Source organism: Phodopus roborovskii, unplaced genomic scaffold (assembly GCF_943737965.1).
Source record: "Phodopus roborovskii unplaced genomic scaffold, PHOROB, whole genome shotgun sequence".
NCBI lineage: Eukaryota > Metazoa > Chordata > Mammalia > Rodentia > Cricetidae > Phodopus > Phodopus roborovskii.
Genome location: NW_026126470.1, coordinates 30,027,851 through 30,044,427, shown reverse-complemented (window position 1 = coordinate 30,044,427; position 16,577 = coordinate 30,027,851). Strand labels below are relative to the sequence as shown.

Below are 16,577 nucleotides of genomic sequence, written 5' to 3'. Positions count from 1 at the left end.
CATGAGAGCAAGTCAGTCTAAAAGAGAGACAGAGCTCACACCTCTAATCCCTAGGGAGGTGGAGACAGAGTGATGTGGCTGGCAGGGAGAGGAATATAATAAGGCTCAGGAATGCATTGTGGTCTAGGCTGGAGGACGCTGAGGTTTGGTGGAGACAGATGCAGTTGGATTCAGTTTTGAGATTCCTGGGGACACGATGGCCCCTTCAGGCTGACCGTTGGTGGAGGTGAGAACTCTCTAGCAGCTGGCTGCTCTGCTTCGCTGGTCTTCAGCTTGAACACCAATAACTGTCTTTGGGTTTTTATCATTCATGCTACAGGAGGGTCACAACAGAGCCACACTCACTAACACATGATAGGCTCAAGAACACAGCAAGGGCGCCACAGGGAACTAGATGCCCTCCTACGGATCTTGCCAGTAATTAAAGTGTTTTCCGACTTCCACTGGGATCAACCCTGTCGTTTCTGTCCCCCAATGTGCTCTGATCCCTTCAGAACACTAAAACCTCTCTCAGTAAAATTCGTATTTATTTAAATTCTTTTGACCAGTGGTAGGAGTCCAAACTCCTGGCATGACAAGGATTTTACCAACTGAGCCATCTTCCTAGGCCAAGGTATGGGACTTTTAATTTGCTTATAATTCTAATTTTAATAAACAAAAAGCCACCAGGCAGTGGTGGCACACGCCTTTAATCCCAGCACTCCGGAGGCAAAGGCCGGGGGAATCTCTGTGGGTTTGAGGCCAGCCTGGTCTACAGAGCGAGTTCCAGGACAGTTAAGGCTCCACAGAGAAACCCCATCTCAAAAAAAAATAATAATAATAAAATAAAAATAATAAGCCGGAGTATCTGTTCCACTCTTGAAGAGAAGCCCTCTCAATAGTAGAGAGCCAAAGGCCATACTGGAGAAGCCGTACGGTTCCCAGGGCAAATGAGGCACCCAAAGATACCTGAACCATCTTACACCCCATGGTTAAGTAAGTGTGCTTGCCGTGTAGACACACGAAACCCTACCAGGCCCCTGACTGCTACACCAGTGGTCATCTGAGCCCTTAGCTCTCTGTTTCTGTGCTCTCTGTCTCTGTCCCCCAGGCCTCACCCCGCGCCGGGTCTCGTGTAGCCTAAGCTACCTCAAACTCACAACATAATGGATGCTGGTCTTGAACTTGTCTTTCTGCCTCCACCTCACAAGTGCTGGGGCTGCAGGCGTGCACTACCATGCCCAATTGATGGGGCGCTGGGGCTCCAACCCAGCGAGGGCTTCCCGTGTACGAGGCAAGCACTCTACCAAGTGGGCTGCGTCCACAGCCCATACCTTAAAATCACTCAATTCTAGCCTATTGTCCCACTTTCCTGATGGGACAATCGAGGACAAGGCAGACAGGTGATGTATGGACGTACAGTTGGACAGCTGACAAGTGGCAGAAGCTGGTAAAGTTCAGGGCCTGCCTCCCGAGGAGTTGGGTTTGGGTAGAGCTAAGGGCTTCCTGCCCTGGCTCAAGGAGGCTTCGTGACTGGGGAAAACTATAAGTATGTCCCTCAAGCCATGAAAGCATAAGATATAGGCGAGCTCGGTGTTGGTGCTTGCCTGGCGCGCGTGAGGCCCTAGGGTTTAATCCCAGCCGTGCAAAAAATAACTACGTAAAATGAAAGCGAAAGTGGGTAAGGTCAGGGTCAAAGGAAGAGTTCACTGGCCGGAAGAGCACGTGGCTGAATAGGGGTGTTCCAAGAAAGAGAAGCTAAAAGCACAAAAGCTTCTCAGCGCCCAAGCCCATCTTCCTCCTCTTCCAAGGGGCAAATGAGAAGGGGTACCGACTCAACTGCCTTCAGCTCCAGAATGGCAATGGTACACATTCCCCAACCCCTAGACAGGAAAAATGGCACAGGCGGCTCCTTCGAGGGTGGGGAAGCCCATGAAGTTGATCTAGTCCTAGATTCTGGAATAAACCTCAGCAAGCGGCCTTATCTGGTGGAGAAGTTCAACTGGGGAGAGACATGGGCTGGGCTAGGAAGTGTCATCTGGGTACCCTCTCCCTTCTCCATTTGCCTCCCATTCCTGAGGATAAAATGATACCAGTGTCACTGCCTTCAGAAGGCCAAGATGACCAATTGGACGTGGTGCTGCAGAGACGGCACTGCTTGGCACGTGGCAAGGCCTCAGTGGTTAGTGTGAAACACTGTCTTGGGTACCGGATTTAGTTGAGCAGTAGTAAGAGCAACATCTCTGTAAAGCAACTGCTCACCGCGGCTCTGGGATCCTGCCCCGGAATGTGGATGGATGCTCAACAAACACAAGGGGCATCTGGTCTCACGGAGCTGATCGGTGGTAAGCACAGTGGAACTGGTGGACTCAGGGACAGATGTCTCTGCTAAGCCACTGCAGTCCTGGTCTTACGTGATGAAACCCAAGCAGCCTGGAGCATCCGCGTAAAGTGCCAGGTCTTTGGGCCCATAATCCACCCTGAGCCTTGCTCAGTACTTCTGTCCTGACAGAGGTGACATGGTAGATCCCCCCCTCAAATGTGAAGCAGAGTGTAAGATGCATAGTGAAGACCCCTGCCAGCCATCCCCACCCCACCAGGGGCCCAGTGTACCTTGTATCCACTGCATGTCAAGCCTGCGTTTCTTTTTGCCAAGACACATTTCATTCGAAGAAAGAAAGACCTCTCTATCTCGTACTCTGAAAGCAGAGGCACAGTTACACAGTTAGTCATCTGCCTGCTTCCCCAGACATGGCAGCCAGGAACCTCCTTGCCCATGGCCAGACCCTGACCCGGACAGCTCTGCCAACAACCAGAGTGTGGGTGTGGTGAGGGCAAGAGGTCTTGCCCATCTCAGTATGGTTGCCAAAACTTGGAAGAAATGCAGCCTTCTGAACCATGAGCAGAGCCGGAACCTTGTGAACCAATGGTCTCCAAGATGCCTGACAGAGTGACATCGTCCCTCTTACAGGCCACAGAGAAACTGGCTGCTTGAGCCATGGAAAGACCCAGAAGGGTCTAACTTCATTCCAAGTAGCAGGTACTGAATGCCCGTCACAACTCAGCCCTTGTTCCTAGTGGAGGGAGGTAGCTACATGGTGGGGTTGGAATACCCTTCCCCAAGTCATTTCTCCTCTGGGGCTCCCCATGGTGGCTCAGCCTTTAGCTGCTGAGCCATCTACTGGCCTTTTTCTTCCTTCTTTATCCAGCCCTCACACAGGGGAATTTTGATTCCTGGAACTGTAGTACCAGGTACACAGGAGACTCAGTCAGCATCCCTCATGCGGCTGCCAGAGTCTCTAGGATAAGCTGTGTATCTTCCTAGCTCTCATCACAGTTGTAATTTAAGGAGGTGTGTGTGTGTATGTGTGTGTGTGTGTGTGTGTGTGCATGCGTGTGTGAATGTGTGTGCATGTGCGTGAGTGTGTATGCGTGTTTGTGCATGCACACATGTGTGTGCATGCGCATATGTGTGAGTGTGTGTGCATGTGTGTGTGTGTGCGTTCAGGCATGTGTGTGAGTGTGCGTGTGTATGCATGTGTGACGCCCAGGGCTTCTGAGCCAGTCTGTGCAATGGCACACAACCTGAAATCCCTGCTCAGAATGTTCCCAAATGCATGAAATAGATTACAAAAGAAACCAGCTGCGTGGGGAAAGAACTACCAAAAATACTTAGACATGGCAATATGAATATAACTATTTGCCTATCTAGTGTGCGGAATTAAGATTCAGTCATGGGTGACATCACTCAGTAAGTTTCCAAGGATCCACCGAATAAGCGTTTTGACATTATCAGCAGTGCCTGTGGTAACAAAGCCAGGGTTCTGATGACAAAGCCTCTCCGGTCACATGCAAATGGAAGGCCGCACTGCACCTAGATTACACAGATGTGATTTCCCTGTTTTCTCACATTCTCCAATCTTTGACCCTGTCCTCAGAAGCACCAGGCTGGCTAGACTCACCACAGGCAGCACTGGGATTTAAACCAGGAGCATGTGAAGAGGACAGCCTGTGGCCCAGTGCTGAACAGCTTATGGCACGAAGTAGGGACCCCGTAACTGTCAGTGAAAACTCAGAGGCAGGCTGGGGACAAAGGGACAGGGAGCTCAACCAGCATGCACAGAGCTATGGGCCTCAGCCATTGCAAGCAAGCAGCAGGGAGCGTAGGTATGGCTACACACACACACACACACACACACACACACACACACACACACACACACACGGTGGGTGCCGCCACAAGCCTGATCCAAACCCAGCCCACAGGGGAGCAAACCCCCTGTTTAGGGTAGGCTCTGGTCTCCCATGGTGTGGAGGACGAACCTTGGAGCAGGTGGCGGTGCAGCGGTGGGTGGGCCGTGAGTACTGCTGTCATCTCATCGTGGTCAGAAGGATGGATGTACTCGTAAATACTGTTGCCTGTGAGCTCCACCTGCAGAGGGAGGGGGCGGGCACATCACGGGTCTCTCCAGGGCCGGTGCGGTGCGAGGGACGAGAGGACAGAGCCGGTGTGCCAGGGGCAGGACTCGCAGCTCACGCCTTGGCCAAATGCAGAGGTGGAAACATGCTCCTGTTTGCAGAGCTCAGAACCGTGCCCCTACCCTGAACAGGCCAAGAGCGCGGGCTTGAGCTTCCCTTCCGAGACTCCTGGGCAGAAGGGGCACGCAAGAGGGAGGGCAAACCAGAGGGCGGAGGTGGCACCGTAGAGAGGAGCCTGGGCGGTGTCCTTCAGACAGAGAACATCTCAAAGCAGACTCACTCTGGGGCTCTGTCCTTCACCCTCGCCTTCCTGCTGTGCGAGGGGAATAGCCAGCTGGAGACCAGCTGCCTTGCGCCTTCTACACCCCCTGGAGAGCCACATCCACCCCGAGGCTGACCAGCTGGGGACCACGGAGAACAGCCATGCCACTCAGACAAAGGCCCCTGCCCACGGCACCATGGCCCCGGGCAAGGCCAGAGCTCCCTGGTGTTGCCAGGAATGTGTCTCAGACCCTCCTGGTCCGAGCTGACTGCTTATTCCCTAGATCTGCAGAGGGTGTGGCTGTGTCCTTTGGCATGACCTGTGACCTGAGGGGGTGGGGCTTAGGCAACAGGAAACAGGAGTTGCTTCCTGAGGTTGCTATCTCAACCTGTGGACATCACCATCTCCCCGACACACCCACAGGGAAATCCCACATCAGGCCTCTAGGCCACACGTGTGGGACAGGACTGCGGAGCGGCCTTCTGTTTAGTCCTTCCGTGCAGTCTTATATTTAGAGCTACAATCAAAAGAGTTGAGGGGCCCAACAAGCTCATTGAGTTATCATATCCGGTAGTGCGGTAGGATGGGCTCCAACAGAGCTACTGGACTTCACAGCCCAGCCAGTGTGGGGAGAAAGTGCCCTAGGGTGGATCGAAGACTTCTCAGCCCTGCCCAGGCAGAGAGCAAACCAAGACGACAGAGAGAGGCTACCCGAGCCTCTCTGTGGGTGGTACTGTCGCTGTGAGTCACATGATCACGGTCCAGGGGTATCTCTGACTGTGCCATCTCAGGAAACAGCATAGTGACATGCTTTCCGGGCACCCGAAGCTTCACATTTAGCATCCAGCCTGAAAAGGTGACCGCTTCCCGCATCCTTCCTAGCCTTCGCTTCTTCTAGTTTGTCAAGACATGGGAGTTACTTTGCCTTTTGACATACATTACATTCCTAAGTCTTGCCCTGAAAATTGCATCCAGCATTCTTTTTCCTGCATAAGAAATAATTAAATCTTAAAAAAATGTTGGTAGAACTTCTCCATGCCACCTACTTAACCTTCACACTCCAAGCCTGCGGCTTCACAGCCAACCTATGTGAAAACAGCGCATGCAAGGACCCCAACTAAGACCCTTCCAACAACAGAGAGGATGCCCCAACTGACCTACCCCTGTAATCAGATTGATGAATGAATACCCCAACTATCATCATAGAGCCCTCACCCAGTAATTGAAGGAATCAGATGCAGAGATCCACAACCAAGAACCAGACAGAGCTCCGGGAATCCAGGAGAGGAGAGGGAGGAGGGAGGTCACGATCATGATGGAGAAATCTACCGAGACAACTGAACCAAGCTCGTGGAAACTCATGACCTCTAGACCGACACTATGGAGCCTCCTGAGGACTGAACTGGGCCCTCCACATATGGGAGACAGCTGTGAAGCTTGGACCATGACACAAACCTGGTACATGAGCTGGCTTGTTGGAGCCGGTTCCCTATGATGGGTGCCACGCTCAGTCTTAATGCACGGGAGAGGGGCCTGGCCCTGCCCCAATCTAATGAACCAAACTATGTCGACTCCTCGTGGGAGCCCTTACCCGTGAGGAGGGGTGGACTGGGGGTGGGCTGAGGGGGAGACTGGGGTGGGGTAGGAGGAGAGCTGGAGGGAGAACTGTGGTTGGAATGTAGAGTGAAATAAAAAAAAATAAAATCAGTAAAAACTTTAATCATAAAAAAGAAAATATAGTGCATAACTTCAAAAACATCTTCAAATTAAATTTGATTATTGGTTTCTTACTTGTTTATTTGTGTGTGTGTGTGTGTGTATTGTTGGGTGTGTTAGGGGGTGTGCACATGTGGAGATGTGTCGTGTGTGTGTTGTGGGGAGATATACACATGGGGAGGCCAGAGGACAACTTTTGGGGCTTGGTTCTCTCCTTTGCAGTGGGTAGGTTCTGGGAATTGAACTTGTCTGAAGATGGAGCTTTGGTGGCAAGCACCCTCATCCCTGAGCATCTCCCCGGCCAGAAGAGTTCACTAAAAAGTAAGAATCATTTTTCTCACACAACAATTTGTTAAGCCCTAAAGGATTTGAATAAACCAATCACCTTGAAGCTAGCTGTTTGAGACAGGAACACCACCTTTCTCTGAAGGTGTCTGGGGGGGGGGGGAGATTCACTGCCAAGGCAACCAGAAAGTCCAAACCCGCGATTGACGTTCCTTCTTGTTTTCCTTCCTTCCCTCCTCCAGCCTTCCCATCTACTCATACCCCTCCCCCCATTTCTACCGCTTGTTAAAAACAAAATAAACCAGGGCCAGGGGTGAATTTTATGTGGTCCGATTATTTCTCCTTTACTCACTGTTTTAGAAAGAAGTGAGTATTCAATCTTGGTTGAAGTTCTGTTTGGAAAAAGCATACTCAAGTGATGTCTCTGCAGACATCTTCAGGGCCTGGCATGCCCATGCAATTATGGAACAGACCTGCGTTAGTAATTAAACTGCTTCCTCTGGTTTAAAAGCTCCTGTTCTCATGAAAGGGTTGAGCACAAAGCAAGCCAAAATGAAGGACTTGGACCTTTGAGCTCTGGGGTCCATTATAAATTGAGGTAGTCTGTGGTGGCACACGCCTTTAGTCCCAGCACTTGGGAGGCAGAGGCAGATGGATCTCAGTGAGTTCAAGGTCAGCCTGGTCTACAAAGCAAGTTCCAGGACAGACTCCAAACATACACAGAGAAACCTTGTCTTGAAAAACCAAAAAAAAAAAAAAAAAAAAAAAAAAAAAAAAATTAAATAAATTTTAAGAAATGAATGGGATAACTCTAAGCCTATCCAGGAAACTCCATAGCTTTCCAACAACGGAAATGCCTTCATGGAAAAAATATGGAGTAATATATAACAGTGCTGACCTTAACTCAAAATTATGGTTGATGTGGTGTTTCCTGCATCTAGATATGTATTTATGCTTTTGAATACTAAAGGAAATGTGGCTGTTTAACCCCAGCTCCTAATATATATAAGTATGTAGGTATGTATTTGTCTCCATGAAACTCCCCGAGTCTCATGTCTCAGCCTTATTAGAATGGAACTTCAATGCCATGTTTTAGTATCTACAAAACCCTGACGACTACAAAAACAATGGCATTCCTGCTAAGGGCTCTTTGTCGCCTTGCTGAGTGGTTTCTTGCTGCCCAGAAAGCTGATATGATAAGTTAGACACTAAAGAGAAATATTCTGGGTGGAAAGGCAGAGTCACGGCCCCTGGGAAATGTGCAGGGCTCTGTTGGGCGCGTCTCGCTGAGTTTAACAGATAAAGTGTTTTAAATTAAGATGTTTTGAGCTTCAGGGTTCAAGCTATGCAAGCAAACGTAAGATGCCGCCTTTTATTCCGGAAGTAAAGGGGACTCTGTCTTGTGCCCCTCAGCGCCACGGGTGCTATTTTTATTGGCCTGTTTCTGGCATCCTTCTTAAATATTGCATTTTCCTTTATGTGTCCCATAAACAGCTATTTCACGTATGTGTACATGTCTTTGAAAATGAGTTTTAGTTACCAAGACATTGTGTAATATAACTTAGTTATATTTAAACCATATGGATACTTAAAATGTATACACGACTATTTTCCCTTCATCAAACATAAGTAAAATGATTATATTTAACAAATTGAAGGAGGAAGGGAGGGGCGTCCTTTAATAAATGTCCTCAGATAAAGATATCCTTCCCAAACACTCATTCAGTTGCCTGAAGCATGTCCGTGTGTTTTATGGATCAGCACAAACCCTGAGTAGACCATGGGCCCAAAGAGTCTCTCTCATGGCCACACTTGGAGCTGGGCTGAGAACACAACTCAGCCATGTGAATGTTCCTGTCGTTTTTTCTTAATTTGGCAGCAGTATCATCACATTTGTTTACTAATAGAAAATCCAAATAAAGGAATAAATTCCCCCCTGAGAAATAGATTTCTTATTCCAACATTTATTTTTAAATGTAAACATGGGCTTTAAAAGGAGATGGACTAATTGCACATGAAGGATTGTTTTTACCTCAGCTAGATCATTCTGACAGAGCAGTCCCGGTCTGTGAGCTTCCACACAGTCGTGACTGGTGGGGGCCTGTGCTCCCTGTGGCCCCTGCAACAGCTGAGTGTAACCTGAGCCCCACAGGAGCATCACCTACTAGGATGATGCCACCTAAGTTCTGAGGACACAGAATGGATGGCACCACCCAGCGACAGTGACTCTGGCCATCACTCATCAGAGAGCATTTGCAGGACCTCTAAGCTTGACCTCCTGGAACCCATGGCCTCATGCCGCATGCCCACCACTGAGCTACACCCCAACCCCAACACTTTTCTCTCTAGCGATCTTAAGAACTATCTTTACATAAATTTAGTAACATGATCGTTTGTCATATTGGCTTCACATTTGGGTGATTACAAAAATAACCCAAAGGATGGTGTGTGTGTGTGTATAGTTTTAAGACAGGGTTTCTCTGTGTCATCTTGGCAGTCCTAGAACTTACTCTGTAGACCAGGCTGGCCTCAAACTTAGAGATCTGCCTGCCTCTGCCTCACAAATGCTGGTAGTAAAGGTGTGTGCCGCCACCACCCAGCATGGAAAACATGTTTTTATGGAGTGAAGTATTCTTTACTTCTCTTTACTATTGAAGTAAAGAAGACAGACAAACCTGCAGATGTACCTAGCTTACCCTCTGTGACATTAATCATGAACAGGAGGGGGCCTTGGGGGCAGATTTGCTCTTGTCTATTTAAACAGCTCGCTGTGGATAGCTCCAGACACCAACAAAGGGCTCAGGGAGCTGCTGACAGGGCTCACAGCCTTACTTTGGAATCAGGAAGAAATCTACACAATTGGTTTCGCTTCACTATTAAAACTGTCCTTTCTTCCCGGCATGCATAATCAAAAGGCATCCCTCTCCAGCCTTCTTGCAACATAGTAGCAGGAGGCCTCTCTCCCCTTTCAAAAGTGGCATTACCAAGCTTTGTTTCTGTGTCAGATCAAAAGGAAACTGGATACACAACTCATGTGGTGGCCTAGCTTCCCTTCTGCTGAGCTAATCAGGAGCAGGGCACAGGTCTGTCACCTAGCCCAGCCTCTGGTCATTCTTAATTAGAGTATTCATACTCAATCCATCCTAGTTACCACATGAAAAGAGAGAAGTGGATAAAGGAGGCCAAACCACTTACTGGAAGAATTGGATACCCCAGGACCTAGGCTGTGCCAGCCAATTCTAGATACCTGGCCAGTCCTAACAGGTACCCATGGAAAGGCTCTACACCTGGGTTCAAATGAAGCTGTTAATAAATTACAAGACATTTATTCGATCTGTGCCTTCACAGAGGGTCAGAGGCAAGATTTTAATACTGAAATTGTGGTTCCCAGACATTAAGTTCCTGTCCAACCAGACATTGAAAACTATATAACTGATCCCCATTTTTTTTTTGTTTTGACTTTGAGGGAGCATATCTAAGTTTAATATTCAATAATAGTGACTTTATTATTTTAAAAGATTGTTGAGCAGTCAGCCTAAAAGTGCATGAATTTTTTTTATCATATTTATGATGTTATTATAGGACTGACAGCGATTTGACAAGTTACAAATAAAAGTGAAAAGTAATCTGATCAAGGTCATTTGGACCACAGATAAATCAGGAGAATAAGCCAGTCTGGGTACAGCTAAAGGGCCCCTGCTAGTTCAGCTCACAACGATCTAGAAATTTATAGAAAAATGACACAAGACATACCTCCCTCCTTCCCTCTCTTATTCCTTTCCTCCCTCTCTCCCTTCTTTCTTTCCTGTCTTGGGGATTGAACCGGGGACCTTGGTATAGTCTCTGCACTCCATCACTGAGCTCTGTCCCCAGCCCCACAAATTTCATGTTGTCAACAGTGTTTCCAGTCTTTCAGTATGCCAATCCTATGAGTCACGAGGTACAAGACCTAAGCCTTAGTGAAGTGTATTCAGAAGAGCTGGTCTTACTTTTTAAAGGAAGGAGGGAGGAAGAAGAGGGGGAGAAGGTGGGAGAAGGTGGAGGAAAGGAGGGAGAGGGGACATTTGGAGGGAAAGAACCTCCCCACCCAGCTGTGTGGTGTGGTGGCACACGCCTTTAATCCCAGCGCTTGGGAGGCAGAGGCAAGCAGATCTCTGTGAGTTCCAGGCCAGCCTGGCCTACAGAGAAAGTTCTGGGATAGACAGGGTTGTTACACAGAGAAACCCTGTCTCAAAACAACAACAGAACAAAACAGAACAAAACCCCAGAAACCTCCACCCAACTGTAATGTGAGATTCACTTACTTTGCCTAAGCAGCACAGAGGCACAGACCCACTTGGACAGGAGACGGGCACAAGAGAAGGTTCTATACCAGTGACAAAATGTTTTAAAATGTGTCGCTTGAAGGAATAACAAAAGGAACCACACCTTCGGTGGCTTTCCAAATTTGGTGATTTTTTTTTTCCTGATGGGGAATGTCCTTCTGTAAGCTGTGAATATATGTTTCTCTTACTGGCTGATAAATAAAGCTGTTTTGGCCAATGGACAGGCAAGATTTAGCCAGGTGGGAAATCCAGACAGGGATAGATAAAGGTAGTGGGCGGAGTCAGGGAGACACCAGGTAGCTGCTGAGGAAGCAAGAGACTTGGGCATCACTGGTAAGCCAGGACCTCATGGACACACACAGATGAATGGCAATGGGTTAGTAATTCAGAGAGTTAGCCAACAAGAAGCCTGAGCCATCAGCCCCGCAGTTTATAATTAATATAAGCCTCTGTGTGTTTATTTGGGACTAAACTACGGGACCAGGTAGGACAGAAACTTCTGACTACATCTCCCTTTCAATGAGAAAGCTTCATTTCTGCTTGACTACAGGAAAAGGCCTAAATGCCGAGTCTTCAGGTGTCTCCCAGAGTCCCACTGTCCATGTTATCACTAATTCTAGTGTCTTCCATGGTTGGCATAGAACAGAGAGAAACGTCTCGTTCTGACTTCTACAAAAAGCATGACTTCCCAAGTGAGCTTCTAACATTCGTGTTCATGTGAAGCCACAGACAAATGCTCTTCTCAGTCTCCATCTATCGGGACGCTTCTCTTTGCTCTGAGAGATGCTCAGTGCACATGCTCGGGCTCCAGGCTGCTCAAGAGCACAAATAGCATTGGCCTCTCAAAGCTAAAGGGGACAGGTTTCTGCTGTGAGGGAGGGCTGTGGGGGTGAGGAATCCAAAGGCTGGCATACAAGCGTGGGTGGGGGAGGGGCTGAGAGGCCCCCACCCCCACTGCTGAACTATGGGCCACTGACCAGTGACAGAAGGGGAGCCATTGCCTTGTCTTCCCACCAATGACTCCACCGGGCTCCAGGCTTCAAGCTAGCCGTCACACAGAAGGCTGCAGTTAAACTCAGTGGGCCACAAAACAAAATAAAAAGGCAGGAGTATAGGAAATGTATTGATTGTGATGTGGGGGGGGAGGGGACAGGGTAAACGGAGGCATTTTATACACATAGGAGACTGGTCAAAGAACATTGTTTTAAGAAGTGTGACTTGCCACCATGAGTCATGAATGGGGTGAGGGGTGACTGGTCATCCTCTCCCTGGAGGGATACACCTTTAGGCCCTCTAGCAAACTCCCTAGGGGCAGACAGGCTGAGTCCACCTCCTTCCTTGGAGGAATGGTAGTCTGGAAAAGTCCTAAAGGAACCAAGCCCTCACACAGTAGGTGTGAGCAATGACATTCTGTCACAAGCCCATAAAATGCTTCACTGAAACCTCCACCCAACTGGGGTGGGGGTGGGGGAACTCAGGAAAAACGACCCTGGGTTCCACGGAAACAACCCATGCGCCCACCCCTTCCCTTTTAGTCTCTCTAGCGCGCGCGTTATACAAACCCCACATTGAAAGGGAGTGTGCCTTTTGATCCACAGCGATGGCTGCTACCGCACGCAGGCAGGCAGTGAGCACAGGGAGAGGGGTTCCCTGGGGAAATCTCACGAGGGATGCTAAGTGACAGGTCAGGAAATCTGGCAAAATCTCAGAACAGGGCTGAGATAAACTGACACTAGCCTCAAAGCAAAAAGAGTAAAAATGCAGATACAATGAGAGGAACCCTGGGTAGCGTCCAAGGGAGGGTTACAATTGTGGATTATGCTCGCACATAAAAGCAGACCTTAAACAGACTCGGTTCAGGTTGGGAAAGGCTGTTAATGTGTACTATATCAGGGTTTCCATAGAATCGGGCAGTACCTACCTGGGACAAGCCTAAATGGACAGAAGCGGTCTCAGATATATACATGATCTTGCCGTCAGAGGCCACCACAAAGACAAAGCCATCCAGAGTCTGTAAAGAGAAAGTGTGGGGTAAGAGAATGCAATTACATATCAGCAGTGACTCCAGCAGCCAGAAGACAGAGCTGGAGGAGAAAGGCTGAGGGTTGCTGCTTTGTGGGGGAGGGTGTTTGCTTAGCATGCACGGGGCTCTGGGGCAAAACTAAACATATGTGTGCATGTTTGTTACATGAAAAAGTACAAGCCCAGGGCCATAAGGACTGCAGGTAACATTGCTCAATGCGCGGCTCTATTTCCCAAGCCAGGCTCTCAAAGCACTTTTAAAACAATCTTACATCCACATTACAGAACCATGCAAAACATTCCAGAAATCCTAACCGGCTCAGTTGGATGGTGTGGCTTTATTGTTTGGGCTTATTTTAGCACTTAGTTCTTGGGAGAACATTGACTGCTCTACGTACTGCTTAATGTAAGAACTGGCAATTGCTTATACCTCTAGGACCAACGATTTATTTGCCACAGTTTTCTAGTTACCCCTAAGTGCCATTTGATTAATAAATTCCTACAATTGCCATTCTTCAGAAAATAAAACAATATGTCCGATTATTCTACCAGACTGTTCTACAGAATCAAGCATTTAGACTTTGAAAGAGATCAAATGACCTTTGCTAAAGTCATGGAGGGGGAAAAAAGTATCAATTTCCAAAAAATGAAAACGACTCCAATGAAATTCTCATTTTTGTCTGAGTTGGCTAACCCTCCAGAAACGACCTGAGACTATAAAAAAAAAAAAAAAAAAGTGATTCAGACAGCAAAGGAAGCAACGACTTCATCATCAAGAACAAAAAGACTAGATACTTTTTGAAAAGAAGAAACGATATTGTATTTACTTATCCATATTTTAAGATCAGGAAACCAATAAAGGGGGGCGATAAAGTTGGTTTAAAAAAAAAAAAAAGCTCCATACATCTCACAGTGTGCACCCATAAAAATATCCCAGATTAATTTCTGGCCACAAATTCTATTTTTACAGCATGTAATTGAAAGCAGGTTACTGTCCTCGAGTTTCTTCAAAACAGCAGGGGGGGGGAGATGAAGAGAATGAAGAAATGAGACTCGAAGATACCCTTGCACTCCGCTGTGTGGGTCCTGTTTAACCCAGCTGTGTAGTGCTGTCCTAGCGTAACCGGTGATATTTCAGATACGGAAACCAAAAAATCGGTTTCTAACGTTCCGATCTGGACGCTGGACTCCAAATTCATTTAAGAACTACCAAATGGATCTCTCGCTGCGTCTAAGCAAATGAGTGGACGTTTTAAGAGTTGTGATTAAAAATTCAAAGTTGCCAGCAGTAGCTTAAAAAAAAATCCTGTTCTCAAAGTGAAGTGTGGCACCTCACCCCACACGGACTGCCCGCCCCGAAAAGCCCCTTTACTTCACCCACTGGGGTTCTTCTAGGTACCTAGGTCTTAGTTGTCACTGATATGGATGTCAGTGTGAAGGGGTTTGGAACACACAAACAGCCAGCGGGCTCCTGCCTGCCAGTGAACACCCAGCGACTGTGGCCACCAGACTCTGCTGCCACTGTGAAAGTTCCAGGGTCCAAATACTGTCCCCCATCCTCTCCTACCCCAGAGCAGGCAGTTTTTAGGTACACCCAGGGGTTGGAGCTGGGAGTTTACGTTGTTGTTTGCTCACGGCTGACGCTCCCACCGCCAGGGCCTTCCACGAACTTTTTTTTTTTTTTTAAGAAAACACAAAGTAGAAAAAGGAAATGCAAAATAGCCATCAGTGGACATTTTTCGGTGGCAGAGACAAATGACAGGAGTAGGGGGAATGAATCGCGTCGTTGATGGGATTCTGAGAACTGCATTTGAGATGCCAGAGAAGGAGGCAAGCTGTCCTGCTGTCCTCGGCTACCCCAGCAGCTGATGTGGAAGTGGCCGCGGGGCTGCCCAACCCCAACCGCAAGGGCTCTGGGGAACCTAGTGCCTGACCCCAAATCAAGCAAGAGCTCCAAGGCAGCTGGCCTTAGAGGACGCTGCCCCCTATCTGGGTTATTGGTGGGGGCCACAGAACCGGACCGAGTCGTGTAGCGACCTCGGGAATGTAACTTCCAACTTCCAAGTCCTTAACGTTCAACTCAGAATAAAATGGAGGCATATGTTGGGGGCGGGAGGTGTAGGGAAGGGAAAAAATGGTGTGTTGAGTGTGTGAGAGAGTGTGAGTGTGTGAGTGTGTGTGAGAGTGTGTGAGTGTGAGAGTGTGTGTGAGTGTGTGTGAGTGTGTGTGAGTGTGAGAGTGTGTGTGAGTGTGTGAGTGTGACAGTGTGTGTGTGAGTGTGTGTGTGTGTGTGTGGTTGTTGTTTTGTTTTAAAGAATCTGGCCTGCAGTTGGGGCTTACTGCTGGGGCGCCCTCCTGGGAGCTGCGGGTCGCTCCAGCTTTGTCCCCAGTGCCCGGCCCAGGTCTGTGACGAGCGAAACCGCGTGTCCCAGGGCTTGGGATGAGCAGACTCTGCTGTATTGCAGGCGGGGTGCAGCTGTGGGCAGCGCTGGCCTGACTCTGCACTGCAGACAGATTCACCCCAGCCCCCCGCCCCGCCCGCACCTTTGAGGCCTCCCACACCGCCGGCGGCTCTACCTGCAGCAAATGCGATCCCAGCTCTTTGGCCACGCTGTCCAGGGGCCCTGTTCTGTTCGGCTGTCCCCACGCATCTCCTAGACCTGGAACAAGGGAATAAAGCAAACCATTTAACGGCAGCACCCACAGACGCCAGGGCTCCAGGCCAGACACGTGGAGCCCCGCAGCACACGAACCCCAGCTCTGACCTCTACCCACCACCCTGCCACTGAGTCCTCGCTGATATCCAAAGCCTCACATCCGGATATGGTGGTGCGCGAGGGTCCCTAAGTTCGAGGCCAGGCTGATCTAAGAGTGAGTTCAGGACAGCCTGAGCTACACAGAGAAACACTGTCTCTAAAAACAAACAAAAACAAAAAGCAAAACCACCAAACGGGGGCGCGGGGAGCAAGCAAACAGAAACAAAAACCCCACAGGACAAACTTGCTGGGTGGGGGAGGGCAGTCCCGGGTCCCGTCCCTCCCCTCCCCCCGGAGCCCACCGGACCCGTCGTTCCTGAGGGTCTCCCATTTGCTCATGGCTCTGAAATTGCCGTTTTATTTGAAATGCCACAAAGTAATCTAATCTGCTTTGAAATTGGTCATCCTCGGAGCCTAAGGGGGGGGGGTATCGATTTGACCAGTAAGTACTCTCCCGAGGACCTGCGCACCCAACCCGTACCCTGTGCAGCCCGCAAAGATCATCAGGACCCTTGCTGGTCTTCCCGGCGCCCACGGCCTCTCTGGAGCTCGATCCTCTTCCATCCCAGAGCCCCAGGCACTTTCGGGCGGCTTTTTGTGGCGCTTTTCTGTTCTCTCCCTCATCCCCTCCACCTACAGGGATCCTTTAAGATATGAGGTTTCCCGCTATCTCCCTTCGACCCCAAAATGCACCTGGGAAAAGAGCCGGGCCCTTCCCCTGCCTCCCGGTCTCCCTCTCCCCCACGTCCCTCG

The 16,577-nt window shown here is 49.1% G+C and overlaps 1 protein-coding gene across 1 annotated transcript in view; it reads right to left on the bottom strand.

Moving 5' to 3' along the window:
* Positions 1-16,577, bottom strand: part of Sim2 (SIM bHLH transcription factor 2) — a 40,005-nt gene that overhangs the window by 16,327 nt on the left and 7,101 nt on the right. Inside the window, exons 2-5 of the mRNA XM_051191671.1 lie at positions 15,646-15,728; positions 12,968-13,057; positions 4,303-4,411; positions 2,593-2,678 (exon numbers count right to left, since the gene is read on the bottom strand). Coding sequence (XP_051047628.1) covers positions 2,593-2,678; positions 4,303-4,411; positions 12,968-13,057; positions 15,646-15,728 — 368 coding nt within the window. The remainder of the gene's footprint in view (positions 1-2,592; positions 2,679-4,302; positions 4,412-12,967; positions 13,058-15,645; positions 15,729-16,577) is intronic.